This window comes from Melospiza georgiana, chromosome 3 (genome assembly GCF_028018845.1).
Source record: "Melospiza georgiana isolate bMelGeo1 chromosome 3, bMelGeo1.pri, whole genome shotgun sequence".
NCBI classification, from domain to species: Eukaryota; Metazoa; Chordata; class Aves; order Passeriformes; family Passerellidae; genus Melospiza; species Melospiza georgiana.
In genome coordinates this window covers 38,711,000-38,729,636 of record NC_080432.1, presented here as the reverse complement: position 1 = coordinate 38,729,636, position 18,637 = coordinate 38,711,000, and the positions used below count along the sequence as shown (strand labels likewise).

At 38.1% G+C, this 18,637-nt stretch overlaps 1 protein-coding gene across 2 annotated transcripts in view; it reads left to right on the top strand.

The window, feature by feature from the left end:
- The window catches only part of THADA (THADA armadillo repeat containing), a 152,378-nt gene that overhangs the window by 92,732 nt on the left and 41,009 nt on the right, over positions 1 to 18,637 (top strand). For both annotated transcript variants that reach the window (XM_058020033.1, XM_058020032.1), the window contains exon 31: positions 14,356 to 14,441. In XM_058020033.1, the coding sequence (XP_057876016.1) occupies positions 14,356 to 14,441 (86 nt within the window). The remainder of the gene's footprint in view (positions 1 to 14,355; positions 14,442 to 18,637) is intronic.

Genomic DNA, 18,637 nt, shown 5'->3' with positions numbered 1-18,637 from the left:
TCTTTCTGTCTTTCTTTCCCTCTTTCCTTTTCTACTTTATCTCAGCAATTGCTTTTGAGAATTTCTACCCAGGAGAATTCCTAGCCAAAACTCTAAAGGAATCAGTTGGGAACAAGAGCACCGGTCTTTGCGTAGATAGATAATTGGGAATATCCCACATTTTGCACTGTGGCATGAGGCCACCAGTGCAGCTAGTGTGGATCTCTGATAAAACCTGAGTCATTTTCTGATCATCAAAACCAAAATCCTTAGAAGTTTGGAGAAGAGGGGTATCTAGTGGGTGGGGGAAATCTATTAGTGTTAACTGAGTTGGGGTAATGAAGATAGAGTTGATCTTTGGAAATTACAGAAGTGTCTCCTCAAAGAGTGATAGTGGTGATATGGCAGATAAAACTTGGTGCAAATAATTGGAAAATGGTGCTCATAAACAAAGTCTGAACTTTACCTGGGGAAAGAAGGGTTGACTGAGGTTTTTTTGTTTGAAAAAAGTTCCTCTTGTTCTTGGGAATGTCCAGTAGAGGAGGGGGCAAATATCATAAAAAGACTGAAGAAAAACACAGAAACCCCCCTCATCTGTGTTTGTGTATTAATCTATGTTGGATATTTAAATATTGTATAAATCCCAAAGAAGATACAGTAGGAATCAGAAGCAGTATAAAGATTGACAAGCATAGAACAGTTTCTACTTGGGGACTGATTAAATAGGCTGAGATTTTGTTTAATAATGGAAAAAGGACAACTAAGGGATGTGAAATATGAGTCACATAGAAAGGGACAGGAAATTAACATTCTGTCCAAGGTGGCAGATGTAAAAGAAACTAACTAATGAAGTTTTTAATGTAATTTTAATTTGGCTATGGAACCCTATGATACAAGATAGTCTTGGTTTTAAGCCTGTGTAAATTTTTAAACAATGATTTAATGGAGTCATGGAAGGAGAGTCCAGTGAGGTTACTGAGTATGTAGGCATCACAATTGGCTCAAGTAAGTCTTCAGCAACCTAGATGGTTGAGACAGAGGTTTTGGCAAATGTCATTATTGTTATGCCTGCATTTCCTGTGCATCTGCTCTCTGCCCCAGCTGGAGACATCATGGTGGATTTGGTGGAGCTGTTCACTTGAATCAGCATAAACATTTTGAAGTGTTTAAATGAGAATATTAATTTGCATAACTAATTTATAGTTAATAACTGATACTGTTATAAAGAGTAAAAACTCAAACACTAGAGACCAAATAAAGTAGAAAGAAACTCATGCTAACTAATTCAAGCCTCTTTCTCTTGCAGCAAATACCTAAAGGCCAGGGTCGGTTCATTAGAGTTTTTAAATAAATTCTATTTCCAAAGTATTTTTTTCAGAGCCTCCCTTTTTAATGCATTAATCACTGATTGATGACTGGTTGGGGTTTTAGTAAGTTTTTTTTTATTATTTTATTATCATCTCTGAAATTCAAAGCTTTTCAGACCCTCCCCGAGAAATTCTTGTGCACAGTAAAGGTGTTTTCCTGAAAAGAATTGTTTTCTCTTTCACTTGCCTGTAAAAACTCACAGCTGTATGTGCTGATATTAGCTCCCTGTCAGGAGCACATTTTAATTTTGCCAGTTTGTTGTAGCCTCCTTGTCATAGTTCTCAACAATGCAGTTAATGCTATACATAAAGGATTTTAGAATGTCTTTTTCCCCAGACAGTAAAATTTTGTATTACGAGCATGCAGCCTTGCAACACTAACTTAAAGCATGGGGATTTTAACTGGTGGGAACTATTTTTTGCAAATTTCTAATGTACTTTACGTTCTTGCACACTTTGAGCTAAAGTGTCCTTCCTTCCTGACTGACTGATTCTGTAATTCCCTTAACTTTTGCTTTAAATAAATGTATTCAGTGTGGTGGTGTAATTAAAAATAAAAAAAAAGCAAAGGGAAAAACCTCCAAGAAGCAACCCAAACAAAAAAGGATATTGAAGTGGTGTTTTCTGGTTGTTTTAGTGTCCCGCATTCAGGGTGCAGCTTTACTGTTGGTAGTTGACTGGGTGAAGTTGAACAACTGCTCTGTGATCAACAGTGGAGTGTGAGGGTCTTGTTCTTGCTTTTCCTTTTCTTGTTCTAAAGGAGTTGTAGAAGGTTGCTTGGAAACTGAGTTGTGAAACTGTTTGTGTGTGTGGGTTTCTGGGTGTTGGGAGAGCCTATTAGGAAACCAGCACTTTATTCTTGCCCTGTTGTTGGACTTCTTGATATGCATCTGCTGCTGTCAGAGAGGGTGATGGCTGGCTGGACCCTCAGTCATGTACAGACATTCCTGCCTTATTTCTGTTCAGGCAAAGAGAATGAGCACCACAGAGAGAAGTTAATGGATACCCATCTGGCTTTTCTGCCTTTTCCATCAGGAGATAATTTACCATGTCACCGATACTGCAGGGCAGAGACTGTTTGAAAAGAGGGTATAAGAGGCACTCACTGTTAATCTTAAATGGCTAAAAGAAAGTTAAAATAACAGGAAAGTGGTTTGTGAATCTGGGGAATTATTTCCAAACATCAATTTTCAATCACATTTCTGTGCTAGTTCTGTTAAGTTCTTGCTGGTGTTCTTTCAACTATGTACTTCCTTTGTACTGTGGAACAAACTTCTCTGAAAATCTTGAATTACAAAACTTTGGATTGCATATGTAGCTCTTAAAATGAAGCTCAGTTGTCATGTGTATGTATTTGGAGGAAAGATTATAGTTTTCAATGGTTTCCTGAACTGGATGGGGTTTTTTTTGTTTGGGTTTTGGTTTTAGGGTTTTCTTTGCCTTTTCAGTGCCAGAATGTTATTTCCTTTCATCAGGATTTATTGGTGTAGAATAGCTCAAGATTCTGTTGCACATTCCATGTAATATACTAATCTCTTTTTTCTTCTCCGTGCTATGCCCTGATTTTCCTTTAGAGAATAAAATAATGGGTCACATTCCCCAAATCGAATTTCATGAAGCATTCACTTTTTCAGCTGCTATTTTCTGTCTGTTGTGAAGGCAGACTTCTCATACTGATGGGGCATGGCTGCTTTTTCTTCTTGGCTTTTTTTTTAATACCTTCCAAACATTAACATTTCAAAACCAATATTTTCATTTTTGATGTTTTGAATGAGACCTGCCTTTTATCCGCTTCTCAAGGCGATGGTTGAAGGTGTATGTTTATACTTCACTTGGTAGGTTTTTTTTTAGTTTTGAATATACCTGTTAGTTAGTCTAAAGTGGTTTAGTAATGTTACTGCTTTCCTTCACCTCCGCACCAGAGTTTGTTTACTACAGTTTTTGCAAATGTGGAAGATGCAGGGTCTTTGACAACAGAAATTTTAAAAAATATATAGAATCTGTTTTGTTGGAGAACTGTGATGGAATGAAATTATGTAAATTAGTCTGATGAAAGCTTTGAAATATGATCCGTTTATCAAGCTAAATCTTTGAAAGAGTTCAAAGCTCTGTCATGAATTATTTTTTTAATAAATTAAAAAAAAAATTTAAAAACTTTAAAAAAAAGTTTTTACCTCAACTGCGTACCAGGGAGTTACAAGACTAACTTGAGATGCCTTCTGCTTAACAAATACAGAACGCTAGAAGAGCAGCCTTTGGATTTGGTAACACGTTGTACAGAAGTCTCAGAAATATCTCTCTTGTTTAATTTGTAGCCTTTGGCATGGCAAAGTATTGGTATTGGAAAATTTGAGAAGTCATGTCATTGCATGGCTTTGCTGTAGGATGCTGCTTTTCAGCACTTTGAGTTGGATTTTCTTTTTCCACCTTCCTACTTACTGGAGACCACAGGAGGGGGAAAAGACTTTGAGGTTCTGCCAGAAGTCAAATAACATACTCTGCTAACCTCTAGCCATGTGCCATTTCTTAGCTGAGAGCTTGTCTGTACTGGGAGAGTTTACTTCTAAGAAGGTGGCTTTCTTGAAACTGACCTGTGGGGAAGAGCCGTGTATAAAACCAGTTGGCTTTGCGTTTTGCAAGGAGTCGCGGGTTCATCTGGAATGGACCACCTGCGGTGTTTTTGTAAATCAAATGACCCTGTAGTGCTCTGCAGTGCTGCTGCTTACAGCTCTCTGCTTTATGGTTGGCACTGTTAAAAATACAAATGGGTCCTGCACAAAATTCAAGCTCGCAGAACAAATAGATGCAGAAGTTATTTTAGGCACGGGGTCAACACGAGGTTTACTGTTCACTGAGATATGTGCTGCTTGCTTTTCCCCTGGCTGATTCCCCCATGATCCAGCTATGACTGCTTTGATTGAGGAAAATCTATCTCCTCAGTATTTTATAGCCCTACAGAGTATGGTGACTTGCCAAGTTTTGATGGCCATGGCACTCCATCAAGCCTGTTATATCCTTTTTCCCCCTCTGCTTTTGGCAGCTCTGTGTGAGTGACAGCAGGCAGATGAGCAGTCTTGGGTCCTTCCTAGGAGGAACTTCATGTGAAGTGCCTTTAGGCCATCTGTTTAGAAAGCAAGAATGTGGCCTCTTTGTGGTTTCAGGACTTCATGGCTCAGACTGTAACCTAAATATGCATTTTTTTCTCCTGGAGCTCTTAGGAGAGACAGTGGTGACTTCTAGTGAGCACACTATTACAGACAAAGCAGGGGCACATGCAGGCATACCTAGCCAGAGGTGCAATATGCCTATTGCTCTCTGCAGCTTTGCAGCTTTGCAAGGAGCCTCTCTGTGATTTTTGAAGTGGTCCTTATTTGGGAGTTGAAATGGTTTTTTGTACTTTGAAAACAGCAAGAAGTGGGGAGAATGTAAGGTTATCCTCCTTGGCAGAGAGGGAAGTCCTCCTCTTGTTTTAGTACTCTTGCCTCTTCTTCTTCTACTACATCTAGATGAACCTTCTTGTCCTTCTGAGGCCATGTTTGCACTTGACATCTCCCTGTTTTCTAACCTTTCCACTTTTTCATTTCTGTCTTTAAAATCTACACATTGAGAACTGCAGTTATTTATCTTTGTTCATTAGGTCTGTATGTCTTGTACAGCCAAGTTCAAAACTTGAAAATAGTTTTAATGATTGAGCCTTTCTCTGCAGAAGTTTATTTACCAGGTTTCAAATTGAGAACTTAACTTCTTGTAAGCTGGAGCAGTAATTTCTGTTTACCCTTGTACACACAAAATGTGAAAGGAAATTTTTGTTGTCCTGTTCCAGCTGAAAATGAAGTGTACCAGTATGAACAGCTCACAGAATCACAGAAAATGCTGAGTTGGAAGGGACCCGCAAGGATCATCGAGTCCAGCTCCTGGCCATCCCCAAGAGTCACACCATTTGCCTGAGAGCATTGTCCAAATACTTCTTGAGCTCTGTCAGGCTTGGTGCTGACTCACCAGTAATTTGTTAATCTGCACGTTCTAACCCATGGGCCTTGTTTAGCCTCGTTTGTCTTTGTTTTTGGGAACAGTCATAGCACGTCATTGCTCATAAATGTATTCCTAGAGGCACTAATTTAAATCTTACGTGCTTTTAGCAGGCTAATTTAGGTTTCTCTGCTGCTCCAAGTCCACTCTTTCACCAGTTTTGATAACAGTATGTTTAACACAGCTACAGACTGTTTATTTAGGCAGTTGGTGATTGCTTGTTTTGGAACACCCACTTTGGATATCAGTAGAGATATTTGGACTTCAGGCTGAAGTTTAAGATGTACTTTGCATAAGATAAAATAGTGTTTGACTCTGGTTCATAGGTATATTCCTAGCTTAACTAGGAACATTCCACAAATACTAAGTTTTGGTTGAGGTTGTTTAAGGTGTTCCCTCCACCAGTGCAGCATTTGGAGTAGGCAGAAACAATGTACAATTACAAATTTTGGGCATAAATCCTCACTTATATCTGAAAATGCTTTTCAGTAAATAAGCATTAGAGTTTTCCTAGCTTTTTCTTTGTGCATAAGCCCCTTGATTTAATTGTATAAAAATCATTAAATTTGCACATGGGATTAGTTTGACCTCTTAAGTTTTTTAGGATGTTGCTTAGGGATCACATGAGGTTCTCATTAAGAGAACACAAAAGAGAACAGCCAGGATTATTTTATCATTCAGGTATGTTAAAAACAACACCAACAAAACACAGCCTTTCAATATCATTCACCAAGGACAGCTGGAGCACAAATTAGTTTTTCTTAATAGCTGAAACTCAGGATGTTCTTGGTGGTATCACAATGAAAAAATGATTTGTGTAGCTTCTTTTTGAAGCAATAAATTCTCTGCCTTTACCAGGAAACTAAAAACAACATAATAGTCTGCCTTTGAGGATGGTAGAAAAACTTAAATCACCAGACTAGCAACTCCCTTTGGAGACAATGCCTGCTCTGGTGCTGGATGAGCTGTCCCTATAGAATGGGCAAGTGAGGGGACTGTGCACATGGTAATTACTTGGAGAGGATCTCAACAGCACCAAGTAGGCAAGCAGATGCACTTTTACTGATGTTTGTGTTTCTGTTTCTATGTGCGTGTTCCTGCACTTCCAGGAACTCAGCAAGGTTTACTTGGTAGTGCAGGCTTCATTATTACTTTTTTAAATGCTTTCCATTAAATGTAGGTCTGTTGGCTGTGATGTTCATTGATGGGCTGGTTTTGTATTACATGGTTACAAATGCTATGGACAAAGTTTAATAATTAAATCCATTATTAATGTCTCCTTAAGAAGACAAGAGGAAGGCCATGCATGTTGATTCAGTGCTGCAGATGTGGGCTCTGAGAGAAAACAGATTAAAATATGAATGCTGCCCTCTAAACAAATACACCCCCAAAAACCTCAGTCTTTAGAATACTGCAGAATTTGAAAGTTAATAACCAAAACAACAGGAGAAGATTTAATCTTTTAATCAGCTGCTCGCTGTACGTGTAGGAGTGATTTCCATAAGCTTTGTCACCTCCATAAATGACAACTGGTCCTTTACCAGATCACCCTGCAGGTAAAATGTGGTCAGCCCAAAGCCAGCTTGGCCTGGTTCATTGTGGAGACCCTGGGGGGCATTCCTTGGTTTAGAGAGACACAAGAAACTTACCTCAAAAAGCTGTTAAGACCCCATTGGCTCGTTCCCCGTTCCTATGTCTGTTCCTATGTCCCTGGGCCACTCCCTCCCTATTCCCTGACTGGTCCTTATCTTTGTACTCCCCCAAGAACAGGTTCACAGCCAGGCCCCTCTGACTGATAAGCTTGGACCCTCTATGTGTGTGTGCTGGGGACTCTGAACATCTCACCACACAGCTGAATTAAACATCTCTGGATGCCATGCAAAGGCCCTTTTTGATTTCTTACCCTGGGCTTTACTAGCAGCAATTCAGGCTGCTACAGTTCATCAGCAACTCTCCAAGGATAGAGCTCCCCATGGACTGCCCTCAAGGATTATGTAGAGTTGGCTGTATCAAGACTCAAGACATCACAGATGTCACAGATTAAGACTCAAGACATCACTTTTTGGTGTGTTTAGAAGGTGTTTTAGCTGACGCAATGGCAGGTCACATATCAGAAGAATCTGGCCACCAGAAGGAGGAATACTTTTGGAGATTGGGCATTCCGCTGGGAGTTGGTAGAGAGGGGAAGATAAACTGTAAACCCAAAATTTGGTTGCCAGTGTGCCAGCCACAAAAGCTGAGATTATGGAAGACAAAGGCACAGTGGGAAACTCATAATAGGAAGTTGCACAGATCCCATCCCTAAATACCATCTTTGTCATGTTGGACTTAATAAAAATTCTTTCCTGTGTTTATGTAGTGCTAAAGATGAAAATCCAGCCTATAATGTTCCTAAAATTTTGACTTACCGGAAATGTTTATGCAGTTCAGAAATACAATAATTTGTGCAATTGCATCCTGTGCATTAACTTGAATATGATGTTCAGGAAACAAATTCTATTGATCTGTTGGAATAAAAAACTGTTTGTAATACTGGTGGTTAGAAAGTAGGAGAATTTGGGGTTTAAATTCATGACCAGTAAGCTGATCTATTTTCTGCCAACTAAAATATTAATTTCTTTAACAATGACATGTTATATGCACAGAAGAATAGGGCAGTGTTTAGTAATTATAGTGTTTCTTTTATTATGGGACTTTTCCTTAAATTATATTGGTAAGTTTAATTATAAGAACAGGTCTTCCTTCCAGGAACTTTAGTCCTTTCCAGCCTTTCTACCGGTTCCAGAAGCATACAGCATTACAGTAAGAGTGGCTTTTTCATTGAAGACCAGAGAGGGAGTAGGCAGTTCATTTAATTAATTGATCACTTTAAAAATTGAAATGAAAGCAATCACGCAAGTTATTAAGATGAATCTCTTTTTCTTCACAAGGTAGCTGTGATTGACCTCTGAAGGGGTTGCCATTGTGATCTTGCCAGTTCTGGTGTCTTAATCCTGATGCTTAAGAGTGTGTTTTGATGTTTTGGACAAAATACAAGGATTTGTAGGTGACTTGTAAGTTGTATAATTTTGACTAAAGTTCTACATCAACTCGATTCATTATCCAAATCTTGTCACCAATTTTTAAAGTTTGGAGCTGAAATTAACCAATCTGAGTTGTTAAGAGTCACTTAAACACTGTATTAAAAAAATATTGTCAGACACTGTTAATTATTTACTGTTTTACTGTGACCAGACCTGTAATGTACATGTTACATTATTAGGAGAAAATTCTATTTTGTTAGTTAGTTAATAAAGTGATATTCCCATTTCAGAAATAAGATTAGAAGTTTAAAAGATTCATAAGGCAGCACTGGGTAAAAAATCTGCAGTCTTTCAGACATTTCTAAAAGCTTGGAGACTCCAAAATGCAGAGCTTTTATGAGACCTCTTATAAAAGGTTTTAGGAATTCCTAAGACAGCTAACTACACTAAGATACCTGTAGCTAACCTCATTCACAAAAGAGATATTATGGATTTTTATTTGAAAGACATTAGTTGTCCGGATACATTTGAAATTTCTTAGTGCTCATTGAGAGTTTGAGGAAATATGCTTTGATTTTCATGTTGTTACATTTTTAGTAAATATTGTAAGTTGCTGTATATTAAATAGTGCTTGTGCTGCTAGTAGTTTTCCAACATCTGTTTCCTAATGAGGAAAAATATGAGCAAAATAAACGAGCTCTTCAGAAAACATTGAATTTCTAGAATAACCAAAAGCTAATGTAATAAACATTAACACGAACTGCTTTGATTTCATAATCACTAGCTTGTATCTGTCTTATTTATGTAACAAATGCAATAAATTAATGTTACAGTTGTTGTTGCTCATCTTGAAGTGAGGTGGAAAAAGAGGAATGATCCAGGATAAAATAGCTGTCAGCTTTTTAAGTCATCTGACTGTCATTGCAAATTGGGGGTTTGGGAAGATAATGAGAATCTGCAGAAGCTGTGCATCAAAATTCTTTGGTCCTTGCTATAAAGGAGTGTTGGCATCCTGACTTTAATACAGAAATCTGGATGGTTATAAATGGTGCCCTTTAATAACCAGAAATGCTGTTTAAGGGCCTCTTCAAATCTTGGTGGTTACAGAAGCAAGAGATTGTCTTTTTCCCAGTGTTCTGACAGAATTGAGGCCAAATGTGTGAGCTTTCCATGTTCTTTGCTCCTTGTTGTTTCTCTTGGAAAAAAAGGTAATTTGCTCCATAATTCATTAATGTTGATCTTGTTTAAATTAAACAGTAATACAGGAGAAACTGAATTTTTAAAAGTTAAGCCATGTGTTTCTGATAGAGTTGAAGCAATGAAGTTGTGGGAGCCAAGTACATGGGAGGTCTGTGACCACATATTGCTGATTTCTTCAATAAATGCCAGCTTGGTTTGCATTAGATCTGCCATCCAAAATAAGCAAACCAATGACTACCTCAAATTCAGCATGACTTAACTATAAAAGGTGAATCAAACATTTTAAAGATAATATTTGTAGAGCTGCAAGCTGTGATAGTCTAGGATTGATTTCAGTTGCATAGTCCTAAGCTGCAATCAGTGGTGCTTAGTGGAGGTAAAGGCAGAGCAGAAATCAAAGCAGCCCTACTGCTACTGTAGGTAGCCAAAGCCAGCTGGAGCAAACCCCAGTGTTGCACATGGAGCTTCTGAGCCTGCCCAATCTGATTTGCATCTCCTGCAGGGAATGCTTCCTCATTCACCTACCGGGCAGTTCCTTGTTGGAAACAAATAGCTCTTTGTTACTCTGGTCATATAATATTCTATAAATGCTTAACCTAGGCCTCTTCAAAGGCCTGTGAATGGGAGCCTGTGAATTTTAACTGACTCTTTAACTCTATTAACCTTTGTCTTTGAAAAAAACTCCCTGGACTCCTAACAACTAACAAAAGGTTTCCTCCTGCAAGCGTCTTGAACTCTTTTTAAATTTTATATTCACATGCCAGAATTGAAAATGCAATTGCAAAGAAGTCTCTCTATTCTATCCCCAATCACTTGTTCATCATTAATGACAAGAAGTTGAGTAAGTTTGGAAGACTTTTATTTTCAGGATTAATCCAGAAATCTGCTGTGAAGTGTCAATATTATGCAAACTGGCACCTGTGTTTTCAGATTTTCAACTGTTCAGCCAGGCCTACCTAAAATAGTTAGAAAAAAAGACATCTGTTTCCATCATAGTGAAGATACTGTTGGGCCAGAGCTTTGGGCAGTTACAAAAAAAAAAAAAGGGCGTAAGCCCTTTAAAATCTTCAGTCCAACTTTAGTGACTTGTGTCCTTTCAATGGTCTTGTATATTTTGTGGGCTTTTGTGGTCGTAGAATCATAACATCACCTAGGTTGAAAGGGACCTTAAAGATCACCAGCAATATGTGGTCACAGGTTCCTACTCCTCTGCTGTGAGCTTGGGACACCTTCCACTAGAAGAGGCTCTTCAGAGCCCCATCCAACCTGGCCTTGAACACCTCCAGGGATGGGACATCCACGACTGCTCTGGGCAGCCTATTCCAGTTCCTCACCACCCTCAAAGCAAAGGATTTCCTCTTAATATATAATCTAAGCCTGCTCTCACTGAGTTTGAATCCATTCCCCCTTGTCCTGTTGCTACAGGCTCTTGTAAAGTCTCTCTCTTGCAGGCTCCCTTTAGGTACTGGAAGGCTGCAGTATTTTTGGGGCTGAGCAATCCCAATTCCCATAGCCCATCCTCATAGGATGATCTGGTGAGGACACAGCAGCTCCTCCCATAGTCATTTTGTCTCCTTGATTACATTAGAAATATGTTTTCTCTGCATCTTATTCTTGCTAAGTAGTAATCCAAAGTAATAATCCTTTCTGTTCCTGCCTGTTGCAGGAGTTTTCCTTCCCTCTGCCTGGCAGGTCCAGTCTGTGCCTTGACTTTCACATAATACCCAGGGCAGACAGCCTTTGGCCTCTCTTTGGTCCAGTGCATTGAAACATTCTGCAGCATTAGCTGTTAGTGCAGTTTAATGCAGCAGTTGGCTGGGACCTGATTTTTATTTCCACCTGGACAGTCAAGCTCCAAGTGAGACCACTATGAAGAAGTACTAAAAAGTGTGGGGCAAGCTCCTAAGTGCAGTAAGATTCCAGGAGCAGGCTGGCTATAAGCTCTATATCCAAACACAAAACAACAGTTTGAACTTGTGAAAATGATGGTTTAAGGCATCTGGACACAGTACGTCAGGTGGCCATTGGGTCTTTGGTGCCAGCTCCTTGACTTCCAGATGTGCTGTTGTTACACTAAACTACTGGCTAGCATAGACAGAGCATTGCTTTAATCTGGTGTGGATCTGTGCCCTGGTATCACATGGCTGCTATTAGTATAGATGTGTATAGTATGAATATTGTTTCGATAGCTATTTAATATTTCTGTGTAGATATACCCTTAGATAGGAGAGTCCTAACTGTCTCTAGCTCTACCCCATTCAGAGTCATGTACAGTTTATCATCTGGAGTGAGCCTATGATGTATTTGTTTCCATTAATTAATTAATCCATTTGTTTCCATTAACCAGGTTGGAAGGGAAATGAAATAATTTTTGGATTTTGGACAGAAAAAAGGGATGCTGTTCCAGATGTCTGGAGCTCCCACCTTTTGCTACTGATGCGACTTTCTTGTTTGGAGACAGATTTCCTCAAATCTTGTTAATGAGAGCACCACTTTATTGGTCTTGGTGTTAAAAAGGAAACATCTTGTACTGTTCCTCCTTGTGTTGCTGAAGTTCTGCACGAACAGGTCGTGTTAAATACTGTGCAGTGCATCACTTGAAGTGTTCAGCATTGTGATTTTTGGCTGTCAGATCTGTTACATAAATCACAGTTTGATTGTCTTCAAGACTGAGCTTTCTGCTACAATCTGAACAACACTGAACAGCACTTTGTTTTGGAAAACTGAATTTCCTGTTGTGTCCGTCTGGCACATATGGATGAGAATTCACCAGTGCAACAGAACCAGCCAAGGACAAACATTTGGCATGTTTTATGCTGGAAAAGTCTCATTTCAAAATCAAAGCATGCATATGCACATACTTTAAATGAAGTGGTAAGTGCTTAAAAGGTGGACCAGAATAACAAATATGCCAGTATTGCTGTTGCCTCTTCTTCAGTAAAAGTTGCATCAGCCATGTTTTGCTCAGGGCACAGTTTGTATGTTGGAAATTTTCTTTCCACTGAAAACATGGAATGATAAGCGAGTCTTCCATTTTTTTGAGGGAGCAGAAGTGCAGTAGACCCATTAGGTTCCTCATATTGGCTGGAAACTTGTGGCTGCTTTCATCCATTTGTGAGAGACCTCTTGTAGTTTGTTTTTCTTCTGAGCCTTTGACTGATCCCTCTGTTTTCTCATGGCTTGAGCTCCCAACTCCATGAGTGTTTCTTGCTTGTGTTTTCATTCACTTTTGTGAAGAACAACTTAGGCAGCAACTGAATGCCCAAGACAGAGGAAAAATCTTTGCTTAATCAGAGGGGATAGAAATTAAGTCTGCCTAATATGACTCTGCAAAAATAGGCCATATTAAAATTGCTTTGGCTTCTTAAGGCTTTGGTTCTTGTTGATGATGCATCTTCTCATCAGGCAGCTTGTAGTTCTTGAGCTTGGAGGCAAGCATGAAGAAGTTTGGGGAGGTATGAACTTAGACTACTTCACTAGTGAGAAAGTGTCCAAAAAGTCTCTTTTTATGCAAAAGGAGAAGAAAGCTCTTCTGAAGAGAGATCCTGGTAGCACATATTCTGCTGTGTGTTGTGTGGATGCCTTATATTGTAGGCCATAAAACAAAGCATAAGTATTTTAGCCTTCTTCCAGAGTTTATTACTGAAGGTGAGAGCAATATTTCTGGTTAAAGTTGTCTGTTTTAATAGGTTCACAGGCTAACTCTCCATAGGCAAATACAGAGACCAAACTATGCAAGAGCCTCAAACCTTTCATTTTTGTGTCGTCATCACTTATCTTACTTGAAAAAGCTTTTTTTTCTTTGAATTTTAAAGATGCTAGAGTTCAGAATATTTGTTGGAACATTTTTAATTAACAATTCTTGAAACAGTTTCAAACATTAAATAAGCATACAAAGAAAGTGCCAGATAAAATAAAAATGAAATACTGAACAGAATTAGTCATACCTCAAGCTTGTGTTGCTTGATTCTGAAAGTTTTTGTTTTAGTACAAGTCCCATTGGGCTCTTCAGAATAATTTCTGTGTTTTGAACTAGATTTCCTGTTTGTTCACATTTTAAGTTACATCTATAAAGAGTTTTTATGGCTAAGTATGTTTCAGTGATAGTAATACAAAGAAAAATGAAGTTTTTAACCTAATTTTATTTTTCTAATTGGAGAGAAAATAGATGTTTCTCACTTGCAGATTGAAGAGGTGAAGCAGGAAGTAGCTTATTACCAATTTCCATTATATACACAAAATCCCAAATATCCTTGTTTGGAAAAAGAAATACCTGATTTTAAAAACGTGAACGCCTCTGGTCTTCATCAGAACTGTGAGAGAGCTATGGTCATTAAAAAGGTGTAGCAGGTACCTTGCAAGGGAAGTTTCTCGTTCATGAGCTGTAAAAGTAAGAACTGAAGACTTCTTTTTGCTGATGCATTTAATTACACACATTATTTATAAACAAAAAGACCTAGTAGGTGCTACAACAAGCTGGTTCATCCAGTAATAATGAAATGTATCAAATGCCATTCAGTGCAATGGATGGAGAAGGAAGGTGTTGCAATTCTGCAAGGGAGACTGTCACTCAGAATGGACCAGGAAGTGAAGCTTAGATAACTTGTCCTAGTTATTTTATATATGCATTCTAATTTGACCAGTAGTTTATCTTCGTTAATTAAGGCAGACATGCCAAACTAGTTTGTTTTCTGCTGTTTCTGAGCATAAGGTTATAAGGATTTAAGCTTTAAAAACATGATTTTTTTTCCTTTTAGGCTAAATCCTTGTTTAGTGACCAGAGCTGCCTATCTTGATGTTCTTGTGATGTTGAGTACTCACCTGGAGAAGTTTCAAAAGCAAGGTAAGTGAATATACTGTTCTATACATCAGATTTAATATTTATATCTATTTCTGAGCTCTGTTTAACCTGGAGAAACAACAGTATATTACTTGTGCTTAGGGTATCTACTGACTTGTGGAATCCTTTAGCTGCCTTGTGGAAGAAAGCCCTTTATTCTGCCTTTCTCAAGAACTTGTCCTAGGTTTTGTTGAGGAGAAAACTGAGGCACAGTTCCATGTCAAGGCTTGAAGTGATGATCTTGCAGTATTCCTAGTCCTAGAATGGCTAGCAACAAAAAAGTTCCTTTTCATGTTCCAAAATGGTTTTTTAATCCAAAATCCACATCCTGGACTATTGCAACTTTAACCTTTCCAGAAAACCACAGAAATGTTTTTTTCGTGAGACACCTGAAATAATTTCAGGGAAAGGGTTTTCTAATGTTCAGAAGTTTTATAAAAAACAACTCTGAGAGATTATTTCAGTTTCTTTTTTCATTTTGATTCTTTATCAATGGGAATTTTTTGAAGGACCGGTAAGAACTATCAGTGGTTTTAATGTTGTAGATTACAGTTAGCAACAGTACAAAACAAGCTGTGAACAATAAGAAAAAACAAAGGCAGGGAGGAAGGTACAGCCTTTCACGTGTGCCAGTGTGTGGGCAGCTTTCAGTCAGCTGTAAGTAGCTTCCTTGTGGGCCTGTTTTGTTCACTTATGAAGAAGTGAGTAATAAATTACCTTGTCAGTCCAGGAAGGCAATTAGTAAATAGTTCTGTCATTTTATTTAAAATTTTAATGCTGCATTTAAGTCACTGGAACCATTCTTTATTTCAGAGACATGTTGTGAGCATTATTAATTTTAAAACCAATTCCTTTTGCTTTTTTTTTTTTGCCTAGACCTTTAGTTGAGGTAGTTCCATTCTAATTTAAAAATTGCTATTAGTGTGATTTCTTGTAAATGTACAGTTCAAATAGGGATAGTTTTTAGGAAAGCAAATTGGTGATGAACATGTCTGCAATCAACTTCTTCAGACAGATTGATGCAGAATTAGCCCTTACAACAGAAGGACAGGCATACAGAGTGACTAGGCAAGGGCCACATTCTTTATAGGGTGAAATGCACCACTTTATCTAAAGCAGTTTCAATATAACATGTCTTCGGGGATGATTTTTTTCCTGGCTATTTACTGGTTTTTCTCGAGCTAAGCTATACCTACCAACAATAATTCTTCTATTAAAAATATATTTTCTTTTTTTTTATTACTACAGAATAAAGCATTTTAGATCTTCATATGCCATTGGCCTTAGAGATAATCCTTTGCAGTACATTAAAAAGTTTAGCTGTGTATCACAACTACAAAATAAACAAAAAAAAAACCTCCAAAACCTCCTTCAACTATATTTGGACTCATCACCCTTTTACTTTGAATACTACTTTTTAAAAGAGAGATCCTTTTGGGAATATTATTTTTTCCAGTTTTTTAACATGGTCCTCTACCACTGTTCAGATCCTTTATGGTATGAATCATCCTGGTTTTTCTGTATTCTCTTCATCTGAAGATTTTTTTCATCTTCTGATTATTCTTGCCACTTGCCCTTTAGCTCTATTTTTGTATTTTCTTTTAGGAAGGAACAGCCAGTACTCCAGGGGAGGGCTCCTGCTTTTGCTTACTTACTGGGCATTGCATTTCCTTTATCAGTCTCTTTCCTATTTCAGTTATCCTTGGGGTTTTTTGTCTGTTCTGGTTTTTAAACAATTGCTGCACATTTGCAAAGACTTTTATGGAGCTCTCCACACCAGGAAACTCCCTTCCTTTTTTTTAATGCCCCTGACTTGTGAATAGCCCTTTGAGCCTGAGGGGCTGCACCATGCTGTGGCTGGATTACCAACTGTAGTGAATTCATTTCTTTTTCAAACCTCATGTGGACTGTACCAAACCTGGGTGCTGTAAGGTACAATTTCTGCAGAAGGAAAGCAATTATTTTTGCAGAGTCTCTCTGCTTGGGCACAGTTCATCAGTTTTGTTTTGTTTAAAAGTTTCATTCCTAGGTAGGTTTAAAATTACATATTTCAGGCAGTGTCTACAGAGAGTAAAAATTTAGGCTGGAAGTACTGTTTTGAAAACCTAAAGATACATTTGGGACAATTTTATGTATCACAGGCAAGAAGCCCTTCTGAAAGGAAGGAGTTATGTGTTTATATTAAATAGAAACTGAGTGTCCCATGACACAGTTAGAGAAAGACTAAACTCACCAGTTAAAACGGAATGTTTTGAGTCTCCCAGTTAAATGTTTTAAAGATATAATTATTAATTGAAGCGTTATACTTTTCTCAGATTAAATATCTTACTCATATATGCATATCTCTGGTTATGAGCCAATTTTTCTCTGTTCTAATCTTGATTTGTAAAGTTGTTTCAATGAATAAAGGGTGAGGGACAAATCCAAATAAAACTGTTTCTTGATGTGTTTATCTAAGAGGCCCCAGGAAGTGCTGTATATGAGTTCCAGGCCACAGGCTGAAACAGATTTTCATCAACAGAAATGGGAATGCAATGTAATGAGCCTGCAACTGGTTAAAATCAGACCACTTCTAATTGATTATGCCTGTCTAAAGAGGCTACAATTACAAAGAGGTTTTCAGAGAACAGCTCTGCCTAGGCCTTTCCTACATTATGATTATTTTCTGTAAGTGATTTGTTGTTTTCAATTAATAAAATCTGTCTCTTAAAGTGCAGGATAGCCCTTAGGGAATTTACTTCACAAATTCAGAAAACATCATCTTTAAAATGTTGGCTAAGGAAGGCAGGGAGTAATGGATACCAAAAGCATCTTGTCCAGCTAAAAATGTACTGCTAATGGTTAAATGATGATTATTTATCTTAAACAAAACAAAACAACCCCCAAACCCCATAGTTATTCCTGTTTGCTGGACTGGATGGAAGTGTTGCCTGATTCATGTCACTGGGAAAAGACAGTTTTCTTTCCTTGAGGTGATAGGCAAAATCTAGAACTTTTTTCTCAGCTCCTGATATGTCTAAGGGCTTTCAGATGTGCTGAGACAGTACATATAGCCAAGACTATATAAACTTAAAAATATTTTGATTCTGTTATCAATTGTGGTTAGAAGCAAGCCTTAAAAAAAAAGAAAAAATAGAAATATAGAAATACTATTTTACCTTTATTGAGAGTAAAGAAAGTTCTTACCAGCTATAGGATTATTTGATGAGCTAATGTCTATTGTCACTACTAATAGTTATCAGTAGTGTCCAGGGAATTTGTTCTTGCAGACCTGTTTGATGTATTTTCTCCACATTACCTGTTTTATAGATCAGAAATCACAGATGTTTAGGCCTTTTCATTCTCCTGGGAGAACAATGCAGTCCTTTTGCAGAGAATATTCTGGCACTTCTATCCTGCTTCAAATATTACAGAGGAATAAAGTAGCATTTGTAGGCAGATTGGAGTGGGGAAAATGACCTCAAGTCCAGGTGAGAACCTGTTCAGCCTTAGCTGTGTATATGGTTATTTGTAAATTCACAAGTTTTGATCAGGAGGAGTTAGAAGCAGAGGTCTGTAGAGCTCCAGATCCATGTGTGCATCTGAGGTTACACACTTTGCTGCGCTCTCAGAGATGGGCTTTGCAAGAGATGGGATACAGGACTGCTGTGATACACTGTTTCACTAAATAAGATTCCTCTGTTGAATATATGAACTTCTGAGAGGATCTGTCATAGACATTCTGCCTTCAGATCTTCTGGCAATTGGTGTTTGCAGCAAAACAGCAAGATGAGATCATTACTGTGATCCGCAGTGCTGCTCATGCAGGAGCCAGAGTGTTGAATTGCAGCGAAAGCTCAGATCTGCCATGCTCTGACTCTCTGTAACAGATGAAGAATGCCACAAGACAGAGGTCACATTTTCCTTCTTGCTCACATCTTGAAAAAGTTTTCTTGTAGTATTTTGTAGTTTTGTGAGGGGAAAAATTGATGCAACTCTCTATAATGGACTTGACTAATAGAAGTGCATTTTGGCCAGGGTTGTGTTCCCAAAAATGGCACTTGTTGATAGAGCTCTGTCAATGTAAGTGAAGTAGGATGTAGAACAGAAGAGGGAAAAGATGAAAGAAAATTTTGCTAAAGATAATCTTGCCAAATTGTTGCTTTGTCCTGTGTATATGCTGTCAATCTGGTTTGGCCTGTTGTCAAGTGCAGTGTCTT